Source organism: Lonchura striata, chromosome 1 (genome assembly GCF_046129695.1).
Source record: "Lonchura striata isolate bLonStr1 chromosome 1, bLonStr1.mat, whole genome shotgun sequence".
In the NCBI taxonomy this organism is placed as follows: Eukaryota; Metazoa; Chordata; class Aves; order Passeriformes; family Estrildidae; genus Lonchura; species Lonchura striata.
Window position 1 is genome coordinate 140429122 of NC_134603.1, and position 23648 is coordinate 140452769.

The 23648-nt window shown below is 40.1% G+C and overlaps 1 protein-coding gene across 1 annotated transcript in view; it reads left to right on the forward strand.

Annotated features, from left to right (window-relative positions):
• The first annotated feature begins 894 nt into the window (after nucleotides 1–894).
• Nucleotides 895–23648, forward strand: part of APBB1IP (amyloid beta precursor protein binding family B member 1 interacting protein) — a 62987-nt gene continuing 40233 nt past the window's right edge. Inside the window, exons 1-4 of the mRNA XM_021533110.2 lie at nucleotides 895–979; nucleotides 15335–15406; nucleotides 17399–17486; nucleotides 19279–19577. Of these exons, the coding sequence (XP_021388785.2) occupies nucleotides 15335–15406; nucleotides 17399–17486; nucleotides 19279–19577 (459 nt within the window). The 5' untranslated portion in view covers nucleotides 895–979. The remainder of the gene's footprint in view (nucleotides 980–15334; nucleotides 15407–17398; nucleotides 17487–19278; nucleotides 19578–23648) is intronic.

Consider the following 23648-nt stretch of genomic DNA (forward strand, 5'->3'; position numbering starts at 1 on the left):
TTTAATACGAATTGCCAATAAACACAAGACTAAGCTGAACTACCTGGTGACTTCTCTAAACTGAAGTAACAGAAGGAGGCAGCGGTGACATCTTTACCTTTTTTCATTACACATTTCTGTCAGTGCTTTAGATATAGAAGAAAAATAAATCTACTAAAAGCATTGTTTTGGCAAAGTTATAGGTACCAAAAGTAGGATTTTAAATCAAGAGAGAGTTCTAGTTTCACATGGCTTACAGTACTCAAAATATCTCTTAAACTTGGTGACATCAACGCTTCCAAGGCCATACTGAATTTTTGGACACTTGCTTTTTTAACTTCAGATGGAAACGTCTGGATTATTATTTTCCTCACCAACTTTTTATGGAATATAACGGGTTATAAATTAATTCCTGCTCCGCCAATAAAATCTAAGTACCCTTTAAGTAAGCCTTTTCCAAAGGCACGATGTGACAAAAAAAGTGCCATGAAAGTAGTTCGCTACCTTGCACGTTATAGATGATGCAGAGTCACTAAAGAGAGCGGGGAAAGAAAGACAATTCTGTCTGAGAACCTGAGAGCGCCTGACAGCGCTGTCCAGCCGAGAGCGCCCGGGTGGGGTGGCCAGGAGCAGCCCCGGCAGGGGAGCGCGGGGCAGGGCAGGGCCGGGATGGGATGGGATGGGATGGGATGGGATGGGATGGGTTGGGATGGGTTGGGATGGGTTGGGATGGGATGGGATGGGATGGGATGGGATGGGATGGGATGGGTTGGGATGGGCTGGGCCGGGCTGGGCTGGGCAGGGCCGGGCCGTGCTGCTCGGTCCGGCCGGGCTTTCCCCGGGGGACGCGGGCAGGGCAGCGGCCGCCGCCTCCGTGCGGCCCGGGGGCGGAGGGCGGCGCTGCGAGCACGGCGGGGCGGCCCCACTTCCCTCGGCCCCGCCGAGCCGAGCCGAGCCGGGTCCCTCAGAGCCGTCCCGCGCCTCCTCGCAGCGTGCCAAGGTAACACGGGCAGGGAGGGAGTAGCCGGACCGCCGAGGCTCCCGGCGCCAGCGCGGAGGGAGGTGCGGCGAGCCCCGCCGTGGGAGCCGCAGGGGACGCGGCCCCGCTCCCTCAGGACGGGGCCCGCCGGCGGCACGCGTGGCTCGGTTCGGCGCTGCGGAGCTGCGTCCCGGGGCCGGTTGTTCCCCTCGGCGGGTTAAGCTGGGTCAGACCTTGCCTGTGCCCCCTTCCTGAGGGAAGTGAGCAGGGGGTTGATCGGCCGGCGGGGCTCCCCAGGGACGCGCAGTGCCCGGGCTCAGGGTCAGCGTTAGGGAAGGGAAGGCAGGCGGGAGAAAGCTGCGGACCAAGCGGACAGAGAATACAGCGTGTGAACGCGCTAATCAGCCTTAAACTAAGCATGTAGAAGGTGGTGGGGTTGCGGCCAAACAGCCAGTACAGACTTCTAAGAAACACAGTTTACATCTCTGCTGGTGGTCTGTGGCCTCGTGGTGTAGGAAAAACTCCCAAGATTGAGAGAACATCCGTTCCGCATGATACCCTCAGCTGAATACCGCGGAGGAGTAACTGAAATGCAATCTCCACACGTTCGGGGTGGTTTTTCAATCCCTCGTGCACCAGAAAGAGAAATTATGAACCCCATTCATTATCACACTGGGAAGAGGTATCCTATAGTGTCTTTTAGGCGGCATATGATCCAGCCGGTCTTATCTGTCATTAAAAATTTGTTACAGGAATACAGCCTTCAAGCAAAATAAGCAGGGTTCCACCAGACTAGCAGCTTAACATTTGACTTTTTAACTTTTCACTTCCTGCCCGAGATCACTCTGATTCTGTGAATAATTTGGCTCCAGTTTGTCTCTCCCTCTCAGAACTCTGGTTCACAAAACTTTGGCAGTAATTTTTCCTCTTTGGTTCTAATTCCTCTTTATGAATTACATGACACTTGTGTTTTCTCATCTCTTCCAAACCTGCATCCATCTACTTCATGCATGAAATGTGTTGATTTTATCGTTAGTCAATTACCCTGCTGCTGCACAACAGTGATGTAAATGTAGTTGGGCTGGATGTAGTCCATCTGTGTTCTTAGAGACAAATAGGTGAGCCCCGGTGCTCCAGGGAGCTGTACTAGTGACCTGCTCTGCCTGTGTACTCTCCTAATAATTTGTCTCTACTAAATCTACAAATTTTTTTTTTTCTGGTAACTTTGTAAAGAGTATGAATTTCGGTTAAAACTTGATGTCTAAAACAGAGTGTTTAGCTTATGCTGAACCTCTTTGGTTCTGTTAACCCCTGTGAGGTTTCTAAGGAGACTGTTACATTTAATTGTACTCAATGCATTGTGCAAGCATTGCTTAAAAATGGAGATAATTTGGTTTGAAATATGTCATATAAATGTCTTTGGGAGGTTAAATCAATGGAGTATTACAAATAACTGAGTGGTCCTTGTTTTATTCTCAGAAAATTCTGATCCATCTGGGAACACAACTGGAAAAATGCACTATCTCTGAAAGGAGACATTCCCTGTGTCTTCTTTTTTTTAAAAAAATACTTCTTGTGGGTATTACAGACTGCTCTGGTGTTTGGAGGCATCATGGCTGATGGTTCAATGTAATTGAGTAAATTGTGGTTTTATTGTTCATGCTAGAATATGTGATTATCAGTGTGTAGTATCTTCAAGCAGGGTATGATGCTTTTGAAGTGCTGGTTTATTTCATTATCAAGTGTGTTTATTACAGCAAAGTTTGATTTTTTTACAAATCAAAAGTCACTATATTTGTGCAGTGTCTAGTAGATCACACATCATAACTCATGTACATGTAAATTAGGTGTAACCTTGATATTTTTTGTAATTTATTAAGAGACTAACACATTTGGTAGGGTAACAATTTGCACAAAAGAGGCAACAGTATGAGCAGATGGGCCTGTTGGATATCGCAACTATTTAACTCAGTGCTGAGCCCCAAGATTTCTTACAGGTAGAAAGATTTATCCAACCCACTAAGATTTTGCTTTTGCTGTGTTTTGCCTTTCCTGGTAGAAGAAATGTCTTAAGGCAGTAAGAGGGAGAAGAGGCAGAAAGCTTTCCTTCTCTTACTCTGCCCTAAGTACTGAAGAGAGAGCTAGGACTTGGGCAGCCTGTGGGTGCAGGGATCAGCTATTGCATCTCCTTAGCCCTGCAAAATGTGTGAGAAAACTACCAGTCTGCAGTACTGCTACAGATGAGAGAAGGGAGAATCTGTCTTTCTTGCAAATTCATGAACATCTGACCATTGATAAGATGATCTGGGAACATGGATTTTCTTAAAAGCATTCTTCTTTTTCAGAGGATGCTTTACAGGAATGTATAGCTGAATTTCGTTTTCCTGTATATCATTAAGATATCAAGGCCCTTATTCTTATCTGCTCTCTTTGCAAACTGCATGGGTTTTTCTTTCTCACAGAATATTTTTTCCATCTTTGGTTGTAGTATATCTTGATTGTTTTGTTGTAGGTCAGTCTGACCTGTTCTGATGATGGCTTCCCTTGATCAGGTGCTGATCTGGGGTTGAAGTGAAAACAAGATCTCTTATTTGCCTGAAGCACTATGGAAGCTTTAACTTGCTTTTGGAAGGTCTCTAGTGACAATGGTAATGTGCCTCCATGCAAACCTTCCAAAGCACTTCTTAGGCTTTAGAGGCAGGACTCTCCTCATCCAGCTGTAGACATGAGCATTTGAGTCACATGAGGTTCTGTGTCACCTTTATAGTTTCTTACACAGAGAGATAGATACTGCTAAACCTTGCTTTGTGGCCCAGTTTTAGGCAGCAGCCACAAATCATGCTCTATAAATTTCTTTTCCTTTCCCTTCATTGTCTAAAAAGAGCTTGGGACAACCACATCAGATGCAGATATCATAGAAATGCTACCATATGTCTTTCCATGATTAGGAGTGTTCCATGGCTCTTGGAAAAACAACTATTTGGGGCATTTCCTTATTGATCCATAGCTACCCTAGATATTACCAGTAGAGCTACCAGTGTAGAAGATGCATGCTGTACTGTGAATAAACTGGGTGCTGTGTTCTTAAGTTTCTGTAGGAGACTTTTGAGCAACTACAGCAGCATATATGTGAGGCTGTGTTCCTCACACCCCTCAGTTTCAATTTATTGTATTGCTTCTGGGTTTTGAAGAAAAATGAAGCACAGATGACTTTAATCTGACTTAAAATTTCACTGTGGGAATTCACAAACTAGTTTGGTAATGATAGTTCAAAAATTTTAGGCCTGTCATTAGTTTCAAAGACTTTCTTCCAACAAAGTGACCTTTTAGATTTGTGGCTGGCTAATTGCTCTCATATTTTTTTGCTGTCAGGAGCTACTGCAGCCTGCACACAGCTCTGTTTCTTCTTGTTGAACATTGATTCAGCATGCTATGAATTTAGGCTCAAATAAATGAGGGCTAAAGTTATTAGAAGTACTAGGAGTATTTTAGGGAGTAGATACATTATGAATCCTAGAAGAAGAACAATGTTTAGTGTGTTTTTCTCTGGTGCTGTTAAGAAATGCAAACAAAATCACATCTGATAGAAGTTTTGCACTGGATATATCTCAGATGCATTTCCATTTTTACTTTCACTCTGTATTTGCTTGTCATCTAAAGCAGCGGATGTAAAAGTGTTCTGTGTGACATCAGCATTAAAGGATAACACTCTCTGGGTCTGCTATCAGTGATGAGCAGACTCTGCATGGTTGATGTCACTACCAACGGAAAGTCCTCAGACAATCCAACTGATAAAGCAAATATTTTGGTGAAAATCTTGTCATTGTACCTATACTTGTCAGCGAGAGTGAGGATAGAAGGGGAGGAAATCTGCCTTTAGCAGCATTGCTGGTCCATCAAGCATAGAGGGAATCACTAGGAGCCAAAATCAATCATACAGGCACTCACTGGATACTTTTGCTGATAAAAATGGCAAATAACCATTTGAGTCCTCAGTTTTAGGCAAAATGATGTGTCTGCCTCAAAGGAAACTCACCAGGAAAGTTAAGAAGCTCAGCAGAATGGTCATTTAAACTGGCATGAAATCCATGTTGGCAGCAATGAAAACGTGCTCTTTGGTTGCTTCTTGGTGGCCTTAGTTAATCCATTTTGGTACTCTCACTGCATCTTCAGGTAATCCAGACTGCAGACACATGATTACTTTACTTCTGCATCAGAGCAAGATTTTGATGTACTTTTGAAGGTTTTTCTAGTATTTTCTAACAGTACTGGAAGGCCCCATTCCCTCACTTACTATGAGGATTTCACTGAAGCACATAAATAAGAAGTATTATCAGCCCAAAAAATATTTTTGAAAGGTGATGTGGTTTTTCTGTCTGATTGCAAATTAAAAAAAAAACAAAAAAAAACCCCAAAACACACACAAAAATACTCCCTGAGTAAAATATACATTACTGTTCTCTCTGCTTTTTGATGAAATAGTGTATTTGAAATATCTGCTGTACATGTGCCTTGGAGGATATAAGTACCTGAGATAGCCTTGACTGAGCAAGAATATGTGCCAAAAACATGAATACAGATAACATGCATGAACACTTATGGTTACAGCTTAGTTTTGTACTTTGGTTACCATATGCTCATAACTCAGGGGAAGGTGACAGACCTAATGTTTGAGAGAGCAAATACTAATGAGCCAGTGGTTTTGGATGCCAGTTCTAGGAAGGAATCCATCATAAAATTAACTGCAGTTCTATCCATGGAGATGAGATCCATCAAAGCCTTTCATATCTCTCATTAGATTGGGCTCTTTTATCTCCCCTGTGTCATGATGGAGTTGCTGTGACCAGATCAGTATTGTTCCATCCCTCCTCTACTTCTGAGGGAAAAAAGAGAGGGAGGCAGTGACATTTCCTTCTCATGGAAAACCTTAGAGAAATGGGAGAATGGAAATGTCGCAAGGCCGCCATACCAATACAACATCCTCTCTGTGGTGACTCCAAGCTTCCACTTTTCCTTACAGATCTTCATCTGAAACCTACTGCTTAGAGCTGCATGTAATCACTGCATTGTAAAGGCTGAAAGAAGCAAATTTGCTAGGTGAAAAGTTGACAGTGGGCCTTGGAATTGTACCTGATACTTCAGTCAGTAGTAAAACTGAGATTTGTAAAAAAATCTTCATTTAATTTTTCTACGACTCACTATGTTACTGAGCATGGTACTTTGGTGAAATATCTATACATCCGTATTAAAGCATTACTTCCTTTATTTGATTTTAATATATGAACTGTGTATGAAACAAAGAGATGGATCCGATAAAATTTTTACAGGTTAATCCATTTGCTTTACTCTTACTGTGAGAGCATTTTATATTAGTGTTTTTTTCCTTTTTCAGTGTTCCTTTCCCACATCGTGTGTGTCATCCCTTAAGCATTTCTGGCAGTAGTAGGAAAATGTAAGAAGATAGTGACTTAGAGCTTTTGCCAATGATAGGTCATAGGAATAAGTTATTTGTATGGAGAGACAGTTGTGTCATGGGCCTTTGAAGCATATCTTGTACTTACCTAGGGGCTCACTGTGGGAGGAAGTGGGTGTTGGAAAAGCTGAGCTGTTGACTATCCAATGTAGCAGCTCCTGCACTCAAATTTGGTACCATAACTTTTCTTTCCTTTTTTCCTCTTCCTAAGTTTATGCTATTATTTTCACTATTCCACACTTTTAACATCTCTTGATTCTACAGGTAATTGAGGAGGGGAAGGATTTTCCCCTCATTTTACACCCCTGTATACCTTCCACTCTCATCTGTGGGCTTCCTTGTTTACTCTTTTCTGCTTGTTAGACAATCTGTTAATGTGGGATCAGCCTACTTCATAGACTGTGAAGCTAAACATCAAAATTTAATTATTTTACTTTGCTGGCTATTGTTTAAAGTACAAGACAGTCTCTTGTTGTCATCTAAATTCTGGACAGCAGTGTTGGGTAACAGGAAAAAAAAAAAAAAACGGAAGGAAAATATTGCACCAACATCAACAAACTACAGATTATGGGAAGGAATGGGGAAACTATAAATTTCTGTTACTCGGGGTTACATTACTCTTTTGCTATTCTGCACTGCCATCATGGGAGGGAATGGGGAACCTAAACTGTGGTTCTGATACTGAGTTCTGATAACTTGTATGTCTCCAGTTGTTTATACCTGAGCAGAGCTGAAGTAGACACATTATCTACTCAAAATGCATGAGCCCGGGTCAGCTGGTGGTTCATGAGCTCAGGGAACCACTTCCACCCAGCTTCTTGCCTTTTCCAGGAGAAGATATGTTGGCAGAATGAAAATATTGTTCCTGTGTGCCAGCAACCTGGCACAGAAATAGGGAATTGTTTCTTTTACCAGTCTGTGTGAAGGCATAGAGCTGGAAATATGCCTTCAACCATTTTATTCTGTGCAGTTTCCTCTGCTTGTATGGCTCATGAGGACAAGGTCTCCAGACTGGACCATTCTGCAGTAAATAATTTTGTTATGGAAGAAAAAGAAGATGACTGAAACTGTAGCTGTATTTCTATAATGTTCTTTTCCCACAAGCCAGACTGAAGCACATTGACTGATGTGAGGATACTGTATAAAAATTAACAGAAGTGTCACTGTTTTGATTTCCATAGAAACAATCCCCTTTGGGAGCTGACAGGAAGGTACAAAGTGCAGTTCTGGTACATAGATTGCTCCCAAGCTTTCTCCTCCTTGCATATGTGCTTTACACTGGGTTGTTTTTTTCCCCCACCTTTCATAAGGTGCTTTTAACTCACAGTCCCCCAACTGCTCAAGTATATTTGGATTACATTTACTGGAGCCCAAGATCCAGACTGTGTGTGTGTGTCTGAAAGTTACTGGGGAGAGGATCTTAGTAAGGAGTCTCACACACAACCTGCATATTCCTGCCATATCCCCCTACATGCCCTTACCTCAGCCATAGGTTAAATTTCTTCCTGTTCTCTTGCAGAACAAGAGCCCTTTGCTAACCCCTCCTCTGGCCTTGAGTAACTTCTTCCTGACTGTGAGTAAGCTTTTAGGTAGTCCCTTGTTCCTTTCAGCTTCACTTAAATGAGCCTCAGTGACCATTCAGTAATCTTGCCATCCTGCCTCACCCTCACAACAGGACCCACAGCTGCTTCTTGCAGACACCACTATTGGCAAGGGTATTAAAGAAAAAATATGTGTTTAGGGCAGTGCATGGGGGGGAGAGGGGAAGGCTGGAGGTGGTGGTGGATCCCTCACAGAGGTGATGGATGCTGAGGCAGCAGCATCTGGAGGATGGCCTCACACTCAGCAGCCTGTGGTGCTTTACAAATCTATTAAATGTCCGTCTTGTCTGTCCCTCCCCACACTCCTCACCCCCTCTGTTACTCTCTCTGAAAATGGAGTACTCAAATATCACTGAAAAAGATGGCATAGGAGTTCCTGTAGTGTTTAAATTACTATTATCCTCTTGGCAAAACAAGTGTCAAATACAACTTCTGTCATCATTTAAGTGAAAAAGTGAAACATTGTAGTTTTCAGGTCTGTAAAATCAGGAACTTTTGGACTAATAAAGACTTTTTCCAAAATCAGTCCTCACTGCAGCTTTGTTCCTGTAAAACATGTGACATAACTGTGTATTTCCAAAATGGCAAAAAAGTGAACAAGCTTTCAACAAGTTTAATTGCATAAATGGCATAGTTAAAATTTATGTGAAGCATGAGTAGGATCTGGGAGTTTGGGGTGCTTTTATATGACAATGTTTGTGTTTACTTCTGGGTGGGTGACTCTGGAATGAGTAGAAAATGAGCTCTAGTACTCCATGTTAACATTAGAGTAGGATTCTCTCTTGATTGTATTTATCTGCCACTTTAATTTTAATCCAAAGCCAGATATAATTTGTTTATTAACTAGTAAGGATACTTTGCAGTTGTACAGTCTTCCTGAAGCTACTGCTGTTTTAGTGTGTCACTTCTATTCCTTCATGAATGAAGTTACAGCATGTCACATAATCCCTGAGATAAATATGCAGTATAACTTCAGCTGCAGATAAGCCTACAGTTATTGGCACACCACATTTCCCAGAAAAATAGTGAATATTAGTAAAAAACTGCTTTCAGAGTTATCAGCATGTGCAAGCTTTTTATTGGAAAATACCGTGCTTATCAATTCTAGGTAAATATAGTGCTGGAAGCAGTATAATTGCTTTTGATCCATTCATTTCAAAATATGAGCTAGTTTTAAATCAGAAGAGAGTTATAGAGCCATGTCATGTAGGAAAGAAAGAGGAAAGTCAACATGCTAATTACCAAATTTGATTGTAATTTTGAAACCTTGGGTTCAGCTACCATTTCTGTCATATAAGTCCAAAACTTCAATTTCCATTCTTAGTATCTACTAGAATTAGTAACTAATTGGATTACATTCCTCTCAACTGAAGTCTTCAGAGACAGCTGTTCTTTTGTACTTTACTTCATAAAAGTGGGCCTAAATGTCTGTTAAGGATTTTTTACTAGATGTAATGAAATAGCTGGTTAAGGAGCTTTCATTCTGCCTCACTTAGGTATATGAGATACATGTGTAGTATGAAATTTTCCTTGGCATCTAACTGTAAAATCACTGTGAGGAGCCTAGTTAGATCTATTTCAGACCTGCAGTCTATCTGGCCAGAAGGTTATCCCCAGCAGTGGCTAGTATCATGTACTTCAGAAAGAGGCAAGAAATCTTGTACTGGAAGGTGTGGTGTAACCTGTCTATCGTGAAAACTTTACTCTGGTTCCAAATAGATGGAGTCTTTATTTTAGGTCTTAAAACATGAGGTTCATCATCCTTGTCTGAAGCTCTCTGCTACACTAGCACTTCTAGCTACAACTGCATGTAGAGAAAACCAACTCCTCAACTTGCTTCCTTCCCAGTTTTGATGATGAGTTTCACAGTTACACCATGCATGTTTCCCTGGAAGAGTTATTTAGACTTTCATTTACTATCCCGTTGAATTTATGTTGTAAGTCAGGATGAAATGGTGCCTCAGTAACTTTCTCCTAGGTTTTGGTGCATTTTTAAAATCACACTAGTTTCACGTCTGTTTTCTGTGACAGTCATTGCTCTCTTCCCAGCTTTTCACTTTGTGGTGGGACTCTCACTTTCATCATTCTTCCCTAGTTTTCTTCCATCTTCTATCTTTGCTGTGGGATGTTCTACTTTGTGTAGTCTGCAGTACACAAGGGTAAATCTCTGATTTGAGTGATTTACTCCTCAGGCTACTGCTGTGTCTCTCTAAAATATTAAAAATTTCTTCATTCCACTCCAGAAAGGATTTAAGCATTAAGCAATAGAAGGAGGTTGCAGTACTGTTAGTGGTCACCTGGGTAGTCAGAGTTCATTTTGGTGGTCCTGGTACTCTGACACTTACACAGTGTAGTGCAGAGACTAGGACCTGAAGGTGTGCTTTTGATGTTGCTGTGTGACTTTTCAAAATATACTTCATGTATTTTTATCTCTGCTATTTATGTATGTAGCAGTTTAAGAATAGCAACAATACTTTGACTGTAATGAACGTGTCTGTAACTGTTAGCCTGATCACTAAGTGGGCTGGTTCCTGATACTGTTCATAGCATGAATCCACTGTAAGTCTTTATCTTCTGATATCATGTTGTTCCTCATCCCTTTTTTGTTGCAGCCCTTTGGTTAAACTGCAGCAACTCTACTGAGACTGAGTTGCAGAGATGATAATACTGTTGGTGTTTCCTGTTCAGTGTTTCACAAGGGCTTTGAGTTTGTTTTCTAACTTCTCCACTGCAGAAGCCTATTTACTATGTAATTTAGACCACTCTTCCTGTGAACTGGGCCTAGCTTTGAGTATTTCTCAGAACTATCAGATTCTAACAGTTCAAACTCTGCTTGGTATAATACCTTATCTGGAGGTTTTTATGTACATTGTATGGTCACTTTTTCAGATTTCATTGTCTTTTTAAATAGGTTCTTTTTTTTTTTTTAAGTATGTTGAATTTTGTACCACTCTTTTTCTCTTCCTGTGGACTATTAAAGATTCTGTCAAACAATTCATTTTCCTATCTAAATTGGAAAGGTAAAAAAATTAATAGATCCAATGGTCCTGCAGGACTTCTGTTAAATAGTGGGGTGAACTAATGAGTCAATATTTATGTATTACATAAACTAAAAGTGAGACTCATTGGTGGTTGGAAGAGGAAGTTGAAGAGAAAATGTCCCAATCTCTTAGATATGCAGTATAAAAAAGGTAGGAGTATTAAATAAAATAATTTTTAAAAAAGATTTTTTATGAGAGCTTAGTTGAGATTTGAGAATGTGAAAAGGGGGGGGAAATAAAAACCAAGGAGTACTTTTAACTGTGCTACTGTCCAGAAGGCATCAATTTGAAAATCAGTCACTTTAAAAATACGTTACATTTCATATACATGGCTTCCCACAAGCCCTTCTCAGCTTGTTTATTTGTGACAACTGCAATTTCCTCATTTTATTTCAATTCTGATTTTTTTTTTCCTCTTCCTTCTCTTTCCTCTTTCTTACTACATGACATGGCTCTGTAACTCTCTTTTTTTCTCTGTTTAAAATCTTATGCATAGTCTGGGAAACTTATTGTTAAAGTACTATTCTGTTTGGTTTGGGGTTTTTTTTCTGCTTGGTTTATTGTTGTCAGTAGTGATTTTAATAGTTCCTAGTATTAGTACAAAATAGAGAAAAATCTGATGGAAAAGTTTGATGAAACTCAGTATTCTTCTGGGCACTTCACTAAATCTTTTCCTTTGCTTTGTTAATAATAGTTCATACAGCTACACATTTCACCTTGAATTTCTGGTTTGAATGAGTTCAAGGCTATCTGTAAAATTCAGAAAAATTTGCTGATACAAAATGCAGCGACATCCAACAGGATAATGTCCAAATCTGCAAGTTTTTTAATCTGTTTATTTCTATTGTGGCACTCAAATAAAAGAAATAGATATAAGTGGAGAGAAGTCAAAGAGAAGAAGAGTGGATGGACAGTCTTCTGCAATTCCATGTTATGGGGACTCGTATTAACTGTCTTAAGTTTTTCTAGCTCTTGGCAAGATCTTTGATGAATATGTAGAGCTCTTATACCAATTTAAGAGATCATTCAGTGTGTTTTAACATTAAAAAAATTTCAGCATATTTGTTGATTATGATAACAATTTTGTCTTCCTGAACCAAATCAGTAAAAAAATCAAGAGAAAATAAAATACCATTACAGGCAGTGGCTTGATGACAACATTACTTTAGCAATTTTTTGTTGTTGTTAATTTCTGAGGAGGGTCCTTAGGTTTGATGTTTTCCTTTTTAGACAGTGATAAGAATTCATAACTGGTTACAACTCAAGTAATTTTTTTGGCCATTTTTATATTTCTATTCTGTAAAAATATAGTAAAGGAGGATTTTGGTTTGTCAGAAAAACTTGTGTGAGGATCTTTTCCTGAAAGTTGATATAGCTATTGCTTAAAAAATCTACCAAAACCATAAAAATAAGTGGAGCTGATAAGATTTCCTTAGGAGATATTTTGATCTCCTAAATCAGAAAACAGGAAAACATAAAACTTTTCAGCATTATTTAAACACTGATTAGATACTTGTCTGTATGAACTGCTGCTCCATTTTTTGTCACATAACAAATGTATCTTCACTCTGCCTGATCAAATAAGTGTCATTTTATCTAGCCTTTCTATGAAAACTGATTCTCCAAGTGCCAGGTGTATAGGAAGCTACACAGCTGTTGATCTAAATAAATGAATTAAGATTCAGTAATCATAAGCCACCCAGCATACAGCTGTGTCTACAAAAACAGAATGTTGTGTACAAGGCTCTGTATGAGAAGCGTGGTAGAGACAGAGAGAGTGAGTGAGCCATCCGGTGTGGATTGTCAGCTGGAAAGGAAGCAGATAAGATGGCTTTAGCTCTCCACTCACTCAGTCCTGTGTCATCTGTTCCTTGGGCAGAGCTGTGCAATCTGGGCTGGGCTACCGTTGCCCTCAGCTCTGTCAAACACATCCTATTAAAATGTCTTTAAGAGTATCCACTTCCCAAATCTTTAAGTCTTTGGTTTCTGGGATATGAGAGAAATGTGAAAGTTGAAAGTTCAGTTCTTGGTTGCCTGTGCCTTGTTTATTACATCACAATTCTCAAACAACAGATACTGATTTTAGGGTTCAGTGACCTTTATAATTTATCCATGGAACAGTTATGTGACTCAAGATGCTCTATTGAAGGAAAGGCATTAAGACTGAAGAACAGGATACTTGCTGGTTTTCTTTTCATACCAGTCTTTATAGTCGTTAGAATTGTTCCAGAGCTCAGTTGATTGATTGCTTTCTTGCATCAGCCTGGTCCTCATCTTGTAAGGTATTGTGGTTGGTTGCCTTTGGCTGGCTACCAGGTGCTTACTAAGCTGCTTTATCACTTCCTCTCAGCAGAACAGGGAGAGAAATTGCAATGTAAAGCTCATGGACTGAGCTAAGAAGAGGGAGATCACTTGCCAGCTACCTTTGAGCAAAACATGCTCAACATAGGGAAATTAATATATTGCCAGTTAATAAGATGGTAGGATAATACTAAATAAGAAGAAAACTAATAAAATCTTCACCCTTCCCTTCTTCCCAGATTCAGCTTCACTCCCAACTCTTCTACCTCTTCCCACTGAAGTGACACAGGGGGATGGGGAGTGGGGTTTGTGTTCAGGTTATAATGTTTATCTCTGCTGCTCCTTCCTCTTCACACTTCTCCAGCATGGGGACCCTCCCAAGGGAGACAGTCCTTCACAAACTTCCTCAACCTAAGACCTTCACCCAGATGCAGTTCTTCAAAAATGGTTCCAGCCTGGATCCTTCCCAAAAGGTAGAGTCTTAGAGGAATGGCCTGCTCCGGTGTGGGTCCTCCATGGGGTCACAGGTTCTACCAGAAAACCTGTGCCATGTGGGCTCCTATCCACGAGCTGCAGTTCCCACCAGGAGCCTGCTTCAGTGTGGCACACTGTGGCCCTCATCTTCATTCAGGGCATGTCCATGCTGTGGCAGAAGGACCTCCACAGGCTGCAGTATGGATATCTGCTCTGGCATGGTCCTTCATGGGCTGCAGAGGAACAACCTGCTTCACCATGGCCTGCAGGGGAATCTCTGCTCCAGCATCTGGAACATTTGTCCCTCCTTCAGTACTGGCCTTGGAGTCTGCAGGGTTATATTGCTTATATTTTCCCACTGCTCTTTCACAGCTGCTCTGCAGCATTTGTTACCCTTTCCTAAGTGTGTTGTCACAGAGGTGCCACCTCAGCTTTGGTCTCAGCTTTGGCCCATCTTAGAGCCAGCTTGAGCTCCTGTCCCTCTCTGGCATGGAGAGAACTTCCTTCTCACAGAAGTCACCACTGTAGCCATGCCCCGCTACTCCCCAAACCTTGTCACAAAATCCAATCCAGGTGCACACACCCCCAGAGAACTGATAGGACTACTTGCATGTTTAAAGTTTGGCTCTGGTTTGAACCCTGGTTTTATGTGTTTGGTACCACAGTTCTCAATCCTTTGCAGGCTTGGCCTCTTAATGTTTCTAGTTCTTGTCTTTGGTAGCATTCCATGGCAGACACCCTTTTACACTGCTTCTTTCCATGCAAAGGAACAGATTGATGAGGAAGAGGATTGTTGCAGAAGCTGTGTCTTCCTCCTAGCTGAGCACCACTGGTGTGGGATCCTGTCCTCACACTGCCCTCTTGCGAGTGCTGCCATTGACGGTCATGCAGCATGTACCCATTTTCCTTGTCTCACTGTGCTTCCTCAGATCTATTGAGGTTTGGCAAGACTGAAGTTCTCTCAGTGCAGTAATAATTGAAAGAAAAATGGAGAAATATTGAGCCAAAAAGTTGGTCATGTACCTAACCATAACCTGATTTTGCACTAGATAACACTCAAGAAATTCCTGTAGTACTAGTTTTCTAAGCTGAAGAAAGAAGGCTTTCAGGATGAAACATTAAGGAACTTCTCAACATCAAACTTTGCTTCCCTCTCTCTCTCACAGGTGCATTTTTTTATGTTCAGGATACAACCATGGTTTATTAGCAGGTGACTTTGTATGATGCAATGATAAAAGGAGGTAGTTGGAACTTCTGATGAGCATCCATCTGAAGTGTGTATTTTAGCATATACAGAATAAGGGTTCTGAACTGTTAGTAGTTACTTCTAAGGTATAGATTCAAGTTTTTGCAAGTCATGAGCAATTTTTTAAAAGTTATTTGTGAGCATAATATAAAAGAGCATTGTGTATCTTCTGGTTTCGACCATTGCTGGCTTTGAAATGAACTGAAATGAACTTCTTGTTTGTGGTTCCTTTTCTTTCAGATGGAGCAGACCTGTGATGATATAGATGAAATGTTCAGCAATTTACTTGGGGAGATGGACATGCTGACTCAGGTAAATAATTTTTTTTCCCATCAGGATTAGAAAAAATAGGTGCTATGTATTAGAGATAAAAGGGAACTATTTTACATTTTTCATACACTTCTACTCTGAATAAATACCGTTACATTACTGTAGGAAACCTTCAGCTAAATTTCTCTGCTTGGCAGTTAAAACAAGTGGCCCAAAGAATAAGGCAATATCAGTGCAGAGTAGGTTGTTAAAGAGACCTAACTGCTTGTGAAAGACATTTTCTGGAAAAAAAAAAAAAAACAAAACAAAAAAAAAAACTGAAAAAACAAACCAGGCCAGTAATTTAAATTCCTCTGGACTTGATCCAAAGAAATTAAAGGATTCTATGAAAACAGGAAGACTTTGAGTCTGAATTTTCAGGTATGAAAGCTTAGCATATGTGGGTAAATGGGATGTAGCCTGAGTGTCAAATGTGAATGCTGGAAATGAAAGCAACATTTTGAATATATGTTTAAAGGATTCTTTAGATATGGCAAAATATTAAGCTGCAGTGAGGTTGGCATTCAAGATTTCATGGAGATTTTGTTCCCAATGCAGAATACACTCTTGAGAGTGTAAAACAGCGTGAGCCTTTTCCTAAAGCTCTAATCATGAAATACTTCCTGCAAAAGGTGATGAAAGGAGAATTTTTATTTCTAGAAAAAAATTCTACAAAGGGAATCAATTGTTGCAATTTAATAAATTGAATGATTGAAAACATTTGTCATCTTAGATATGTGAGTTTGATTACAGCCTCTGTTTTGAGGGGGTCTTTCTTCTAAGTGAATAAAGCCAGTGCTTGACAAAATAAATACCAATAATTCTGAGGCACAGAGTTGAAATTGTGCTTAAACTGAAAGCCAAGATTTCACATGGTGTTGCTAACTTTCAAATTACAATACCTTGTCCCTCAGTAGCCTTTCTGCTCTTTAGGGCTTTTTGTAAATGTGCATATTTATTTTTTTCATACATATATATATATATATATGGAGAGATTTATGGTAATCTCAATTCATTATTATGCCTTCTAAAGAACAAATACTGCTTGCAATAAATTTTACCTCCTCAGACTGGATGTTACAAGTGCAGGTAGTGCAAAGAGTGTAAGAGAGTGAGTCTCTTGTTTCTATGCTCCCTGGTGCAGTACTGTGTGGCATGGAGTGTTCCTGAAATTGAGACAGGCTTCTCCTCCTCTCTAAAGTTCTGGCATCACATCTCACATCAGCATGGTGTGGGAGAAGGAGGCAGGGGTATCTGAAAGCCTGAAGACTTTCAGTTAAATGAACTGGATCTGTTAATTCCTTCAGACTCTTAATTTTCAAAACAAGACTGTAGATAGTTTTTCACACTTTTTCACCAGTTCCTAAAGTAAGCGTAAATTATAGAAGCACACAGAGATACCTTTACATGGCATAACAGGGCTGAAAAAGAAATGAAAATTCAGAATTGGCCTTTTCTGCTGCAAACTAGGAATTCTCTATTTTCACAGGTTTGCAGTTCACATTGCAATAGCATGGGGTTTTGTTTGTTGTATTTGGGTTTGGTTTTTTTCCAAACAATAGCAGAAAACAACAGCTAGGTTTCATTCATATTGGTAAATAGAGCACTCTGGAAAGAAAATGACACTGTACACAGCTAAACTCTTTCCACACTCCCCTTCAAAAAAACCCAAGGAATCTGAAAGTCAGTCTGTCTTTGCCCACTGTCTCAATTAGAAACAGTCCAGTTCTCTGCTGTTCCCCACACCAAGCCCAGGTGTTGCCTGACAGGAGCTCCTGCCATCAACATTGGACTGAGAAGCATGCAAAACCCTTGCTATGATTGTGAGAGAGTGTTTGTCCATTGTCCAACATAATTTCAGAAACCAGTGTGTGTCATTCTGTTCTTATAGAAGAATTTATTTCATTAGATATATTCAGGAAATTGATTTTCAAATGTTAATGTATGTAATAGTAATTATATCATCAGATACTTGTTTTGCTTCTACCTTAACAGAGTTTAGGAGTGGAGACTGTACCACCTCCATGCCCCAAAGTGTCCGACAATGAATTTAGCTTTACAGTTGGTTTTAAAGATTTAAATGGTAAGTAGCTGAATGGATTTTCATGCCTTTTATGCTTGCTTAAAATACCTCACAGCAACAAAGGAGAAGAAAATCTTTCCATACCCTTGATCAAAAACCTCAAACCAAACAAAAGAACCCTGTTTTGCTGGAGGGGAGGTATATTTTAGTGTCTCAATTTAGGAAACTTAAAAGGGAACAATTTTTTGGGCCATTATCAGTTTAAATAGAAGTCAGACTTTTTAAAATGCCTGAGTGTAGAGGAAAACAAACTTGAGAATTCTCCCAAATAACTTTCTGAAATGTAACCTTTTTAGTGTAAGGATTTAACTTGGTGAAAGACAAAGTTCCTCAGTGTGATGTCAGAGCTGCATAAGCATTTCTGTCCAGTGGAAGTATGAGCTTCAGCTGCTTCCACTTTTCAGTGCTTATTCTCATTTTGGTTTGCACTGACACTTTTGCATGTACAGCTGATTGCTGAGGCTGTATGGCAAACCAAATGAGGGGATTTATCTGAGTTTGAAATAAAAACCCTTCCTTTGATTTTGTTTGTGATTGGGTTTTGGGTTTTTTGGGGGTTTTTTTTTGGGGTTTTTTTGACTGAGGACTGGTTGTTTGCATTAACCTGAGTTGGTGTAAACCTCTGGTTTTGTCCCAGGATCAGTTCCCTGTTGGGCTTCCTAAAGACTCTATCAGTAAAGTGGGTAGAACTATGTAAATAGAGAGGATCATAAGCCAACTTTCCCACTGTAAAGAAAAACTTACTAAATACTATATTAACATAACAAGGAGAGCAGAGTAAGCTGAGATGGCCTAGTGACATGTTCACACTTATTCTCATGAGTGACTATACTGAACTATATTAGCATTTTTTAGTATCTAATTCAGTGTTCTCCATCCCTCTCAAAATCTCACTTAAAGGTTTTCCCAGTTAGTTAGTTATTTATTTCTTAACTGGACTCTAAAGAGATTTAAACCACTCATTCTGTTCGATCTTAAAGAACCCTGCTCTTCTAGAAAGCTAAACCATCCTACAGGGTTTACTCCACAGTATATCTTTGCACCATGGCTAGTTCAAACAACCACAAATTATGTGTGAAGTTCTGGTATAGAACTATTCTGTCAGAGCAGAAACCAGAAATAATAAGTTAAAATGTTTCTATCTGGTTTATAAGATGCTTTTAACAGAGACTTTTTTGTTTGTTCCTTACTTAGAGGAGCCTCAAAAGCATGTGTGATGTACCACCCATGTGGTATGTTGCAGATCACACAATTAACTGCTGTGCTACAGATGATACCATGCAGTTTCTTGTCTCTTGATAGTCTTTGATACTGCTTCATTTTAATTTTAGAGTTGTAGAATAGTAATAATATATGGAGATATTCTTGATCTAGGCCTCAGTTACGTGGTTTGTTGTGTGCTGTTCCAGAACTTGCTAAGCATTTATGTTTGTGCTTACAGCCTAATGGAAGCTTGTGGAATTTCTTGCATTCATATCACTAAGCATGTACCCAGTAACCTTGCTGGATCAGGGCCATGTTTGTAACATCATAAAGGCCTGAGACTGTCACTGGAACTGAAGCTTCCTGTTCTGTTTAGTTTGCATTCGTAGAGTTCCTTGTACTCTGAACTTCAGTATGACCAGATTAATGGCTGTTTCGAGAGCACATTTGTTTCTTGAACCCATGTAAAATGTTGTTTCCTTTCCCATAACTCTGTAACCATGCCTTCTGCATTTTATTCTCTGCTGAACTGGAAACAGTGCTTTGCATTGCACTCACTCTCTGGTGCATTTTGTGGTTTTCTTTACAGAATCGCTAAATGCCCTAGAGGACAAAGACCTGGATGCTTTAATGGCTGATCTTGTAGCAGACCTTAATGATGTTGAACAGAAAACTTTACAAGCCCAGAAAATGTCTTCTTGCAATCAGCAAAGTACAGTCACTCAACCTTCAATAGGCTTGAATGATGACATTTATTCTAAAGTAAGTCCCTGTGTTACCATTATTGGACAGTCTGGGGATGATTTGCCCCCTCCACCTCCACCTCCAGACCCTGAACCAGAACTTCCACCACCACCACCACCACCTCCTCCTGAACCACTTACTCAGGTAAGTCTGGGTTGAACCTTATTTTAAACATTCACTAGTTCTTGTCATTTTGCAAGGGGTATTTGGCACTGGAACACCGGTGGATCTCCCAGGTAGATGCATCTTGTGAAGATTCTGCAATGATGAAATGTGCATGAAGTCTGGAGTGAAATTTCTACTGCTGTGGCCTCAGCAGTTTCTGCCTGTTCCTTGACCTATTGCCCATTCCTTCATCTTTCTAATAATCATTTTGATAGCCCAGTACAGGCATAATCATTGCAAATGATTTATTGTGACAGAAAATGTATCACTGAATTCTTTTAAGAAGCACTGATCTGTTAATATGTTCTTATTGAGAGCTTGGTTTTGGCATCAGTGCAAAGCTTAGACAATGATCTGCACTTGTGTCACTATGTGTGTTCATTGCAGTCTGTGCTATTTGTACTAATGAGAAAATTCTGTAGATGTTTCCTGGCTCCATCCCTGGCCTAAGTGATTTCTTGAAGTAGGAAAAGCAGTTCATGTGTGGAAAACTCAACATTTGCTAGGTGACCAGGTCCAGGGACAAGCACAAAAAGTACCTTTCCTGGTCCTAACACAGAATTACTGCTCTTCTTGGTCTTGCCTTTGAAAGGAGCTAATGAAGACTATCTGCAATAGGGGACAAATGCTCTTAGGAGGTGCCAAAGTTATCAGTAGGTCGCTATTTATAACTATTTATGAGCAACTGGCTTACTTGTATCTAAAATTTCAAACTTGTCACAACCTTCTCCATGTTAGTGTTTCTTGCAGTGCTATTTTAACAACTGAAATAAAATGTGATATTTGTAGTATTTTTTTGACGTGACGTTACAGGGAGGTATAGATAATTCTGCCCTGTCACAGCACCGTGAGAAGGCATTAAAAGAGTGATGCAGCACCCCAAAAATTAATCTGAAATAATGAAATACACAAATATATTTCTTTCAGTATTCATGTTCACAGTAATTATGATTGAGAGAAAATGTTTACATTTAGGGAACAGAAATATTTTAGGGAAGTGTCAGTCAGTTTTGCTTAAAACCATGGTCAATTCATTGCTGCTTAAAAGCCCACGTGAACTGAATATGAATCACCTCAACATCACTGCTGCCCCTGTGTTTGGAATCATACAGCAGACATATTCAGCAAAAGGAACAGAAAATTGGATAGGAAAATTGGATATGTCTGATGACATAAAAAAGTGATTCAGTAGATAAAGCTTCATTTGATGCATAGGACCTTTCTATACTGTTTGAAGAATGAAACTCATAAATATATTGGAGAAGCTTTGCCATTTTTCTACATCTCAAAGGTAATAGTTAACTTCTTGTCTTAAAGGAGTATCAACATTTGCAAAATACCAGCTAAACAGCTTCAAAAGCTGAAGTATTTTATGTAACTAGTATGACCGATATAGAAGAGATGCTATCAAGATGAGTTCTATCCATTTCATTCAAAAATTTCCCCATTTTGATTTAGACTCATGATCTTTAAGGAAGTACCAAACTTCTAAGTAGTCTGGTTTATCAGCTGACAAGTATAGTCTGGAAGGGCAGCAACTTGGGTGGGCTGAGGCTGGCCAGACTCAAGGACTAGTAAGTCAGTGGTTTGCTGGCTGGTAGCAAGTGGTATCAGCACTGGAGTTTATATTGTTTAGTATTTTCTTCTGTGACCTGAGTGATGACATAAAAAGCCACCTGCAAATGTAATGAAGATGCTTTTTATTAAGTGCACTGATTGTCAGGATCACTGGCAGACCTTCAATGCAGAGGGACTTAAAACATGAGGACTAGGCCAGCAAAACTCTCAGAAACCCAGCAAGGTACAAGGTCCTGCACCTGGGGTGTAATAACCATTTGTACAATTTGGGAAAGGACAGGCTGAGCAGCAGCCCTGCTGAAAAGGAGACCTGCTGGATACCACAGTGAATAAGAGCCTTGAGTGAAAGATCATCTCAGTAGAGGAGACTGGCCTCCATTGGGAGGAGTATGGCCAGCAAACTAAGGAGTTATTGTTCCTTTCTCTTGGCACTGCTGGTCCCACTGCTGGAATACTGCACTCCATTCTAGATGTGGAGATACTGGAGAGTGTCCAGCAGAGAGCTGATGGAATGGCAAGCAGTGATAACGGGCCAGGCAGGACAGGCTGAGGGGAGCTGTGCTTGTCTAGTCTGACAGAGGAGGCTGGGAAGTGATCTGATGATAGCCTAAATATACCTGAAGGATAGATGCAAAGCTGGTGGAGCCAAAATCTTCCATGGTAGTGTTAGGTTCCTAATGTGGAAAAGGCAACAGCTACATGTTGTAGCTTTGTAGTTTCAAAGAGGACTTTAGAAAACATTTTTTCCACTTCAGGTAGTGGTGTAGCACTGGAACAGGTGATCAAGAGAGATCCTAGATTCCCTTTCTTTGAAGCTTTTCCAAGCTTTGCTAGGCAAAATCACGACTGACCTGATCTAATGTTGGTGGCCATCCTGCTTTAGGCAGGAGCCTGACTGTGGACCCTCAGGCCTCTCTTCCAGGCAGCATTTTTATTGATGCTGGGATCTAAGGCTCACTGAAATCAACCATGATGAATTTCTTTCCATTGAGCGTTGTACTGAGCTAATTCTTTATTTACTGACATTGTACATTACCTGAGGGTCAAACAAGATACTTGCTAAACACAACTGGAATTCTATATGAAAAAATGTAGCCAAAAGTCACTTGTCCCTCAGTTGAACAGTTCCTCTGAGACTGATCTCTAACTATATTCTCATCTCTTTCCAGATTTGGGGCGTGTCAGAGAAGGATAGGAACAGGTTGTAGAAGCATTTCTAGGGAATATAGTGGCAACACGATTTTCTCCTTAAGGCATTGGTTTGGCTTTTTCCTGCAGCCTTTGCCTCATTTTATGATATAGGTTGTATTCAAATACTAATGGTATACCCACTGTGGCTTACTGTCCACAAAATTGCCCACAGGGCTATTACACAGGTTGCAGTGTGAATGATGGAGGTAATAACCATATAGAATTAATATGGAAAGAATCAATTTCAAATTAGTATTCATTGTCTTGATTAGTATTTGTTTTGACATGACATTTCTGCTCAGTAAAATGAAATTCAGCTGTAAGTGGAATGTGTTTTGTGTCATCAAAACCCATGTTCCTCTTACCCAGGATTCTTGATAGGTGATTCTTGAGCCAATCAAGGCTGGAGTTGTATTTAACACTTCTGGTTATCCACAGTCAAATAAGAACAATGTTAGTAATTCCCAATTCAGCCGCGATATTAAGACCCTATTTTCTAAGCTTTAGGTGTGCCAAAATAAGAAGTACAACCTTTCTGGGTAGCATAGAGCATAGGTTTCCATCAACTCTGACATTTCTTTTTAAAACTGCCCTTAAGCTAAATAAGGCTTTTTCATTAGCTATTGATGTGATAACTTTCTTTATATGCTTCTGTTTAAAGATCCAGAAAAGGTGATGATGATCCTGTAGCAGGAAAACAAATCCTGTAGCTTGTCAAATCATTTCTCTAACACTGCTAAAATTTTGCATCTGATAGCTTATTTCCTTTTTCTGCATTAAGTCAAAGCTTATGAAACCATGAAGGCTGTCAGGTGAGAGCTCTGTTGCACAGATTTATACAATGTGAGAGCTCTGTGCAACAAAGGTCACATGCAGATGAAGCCTGAATTATACCTGCCTAAAATTTTCATCAGAAAGCCTACCCACACCACACTCAACCGCTTTGGTTAAGATGCTTTTCCTGCTTGCTGCATAGAGGTGGTAAGGGGAGGGCCACAGCATGAGAAGCTGAGTGCTTTTCCCTCTGAACAACTGTCAGCCTCACTGCAGCAGCCACCTTTGTGCAACTGCTGGTGTTCAACTACAGAGGCTTTTTCTGGATTCTCTAAGTTAAGCACTGCTGAACTATAGCAATGCAAATTTCCACACCTGCAGAGAAAAGAAGGAGATATTTTTAACTGATTGCATGGTATTTATAGTGGAGAATTTGATAACAGGAAACATGCTTGAAGTAGTGATAAAACAAAAGATGTTTAGTTCAGCAGGAGAGATGTCAGTCAG